The 1,112-nt window shown below is 41.2% G+C and overlaps 1 protein-coding gene across 1 annotated transcript in view; it reads right to left on the bottom strand.

Annotated features, from left to right (window-relative positions):
- Positions 1–100: 100 nt before the first annotated feature.
- LOC106014186 overlaps positions 101–1,112 on the bottom strand; it is a gene marked incomplete in the record, with an annotated part of 3,898 nt that continues 2,886 nt past the window's right edge. Inside the window, 1 exon segment of the mRNA XM_013091315.2 lies at positions 101–935. Within this exon segment, the coding sequence (XP_012946769.1) occupies positions 563–935 (373 nt within the window).

Consider the following 1,112-nt stretch of genomic DNA (forward strand, 5'->3'; position numbering starts at 1 on the left):
CACACACACACACACACACACACACACACACACACACACACACACACTACCTCACTCACTCATTCACATGTACAGAAACACTCACACGAAAATGGAGATATTTTTTCAGACACGCTCAGTCAATCACAAACACATATATTATTATTATAGTATTTTTACAAAGACTTTATCATAGTACATTTTACCACACAGAGCTGAGTGAACAACTTTTTCAACAAACACATCGTAAAAGTTTAATCTCGTGTAAAATCATACACTTTGAAGATTTGAGGTCCATTTCAGTTCAAAACGTTTACCTTTGTTCTTGAAGCTCTAGAATTAAAAGTCTCCATCAAAAAATAGAAACAGTTAAAATTTGGCTGACATCAAATCATATATTATCACAGTGCCAATGGACCTAAAAGCACATAAAAATGAAACAGCAAATATAAAATATCGACAGAATACAGAGTAGTCCACGTCACTGCTATCTGGTATTTAGACACAAACGGACTAATGTTAAGAGATGTCATACATTTAACTGTAGTTGAGCAGTTGTTGTTTTTTCTATCAGATACTAGAGTCAAGAAAGAGTCCGAGGGGTCCTTGGAATCCTCATGAAGGCGAGAAAGCTCAATGAGTTACAGAAGTGCTCGTCAACCTTTGTATAACCAGCACCTTCTTTTGCCACCTTTGAGAGACAAACATTATTTTGGTACCGCTCACCTACATGATATATTCCTGAGCGAGGTATTAAATAATACTTGTTACTATTTGAGTAATTTTCATCGCCCTCCAGTCCGCTCAAATCCCCAAACCGTCCACTAGTGGGTGGTATCGCCCTGATCGGCAAACTCTGGGTTACCAGAATATCAAAGCCGGCGATGACGTGTGTTGGACGTTCGTGATTTTTGCTTGCTGTCTTCATGTTCCAGGGACTTGTATTTGTGATCGTCCTGGGGAGATAAGATAAGGTAAGGTAAGGTGAGGTGAGGTGAGGTGAGGTAAGGTGAGGTGAGGTGAGAAGGGGTGGGGTGAAGTGAGGTGAAGTGAGTTGAGCCGGGGTGAGGTGAGGTGAGGTGAAGTGAGGTGAGGTGAAGTGAGGTGAGGTGAGGTGAGGTGAGGTGAGGTGA

The sequence above is a fragment of the Aplysia californica genome, unplaced genomic scaffold (genome assembly GCF_000002075.1).
Source record: "Aplysia californica isolate F4 #8 unplaced genomic scaffold, AplCal3.0 scaffold00032, whole genome shotgun sequence".
Classification (NCBI taxonomy): domain Eukaryota; kingdom Metazoa; phylum Mollusca; class Gastropoda; order Aplysiida; family Aplysiidae; genus Aplysia; species Aplysia californica.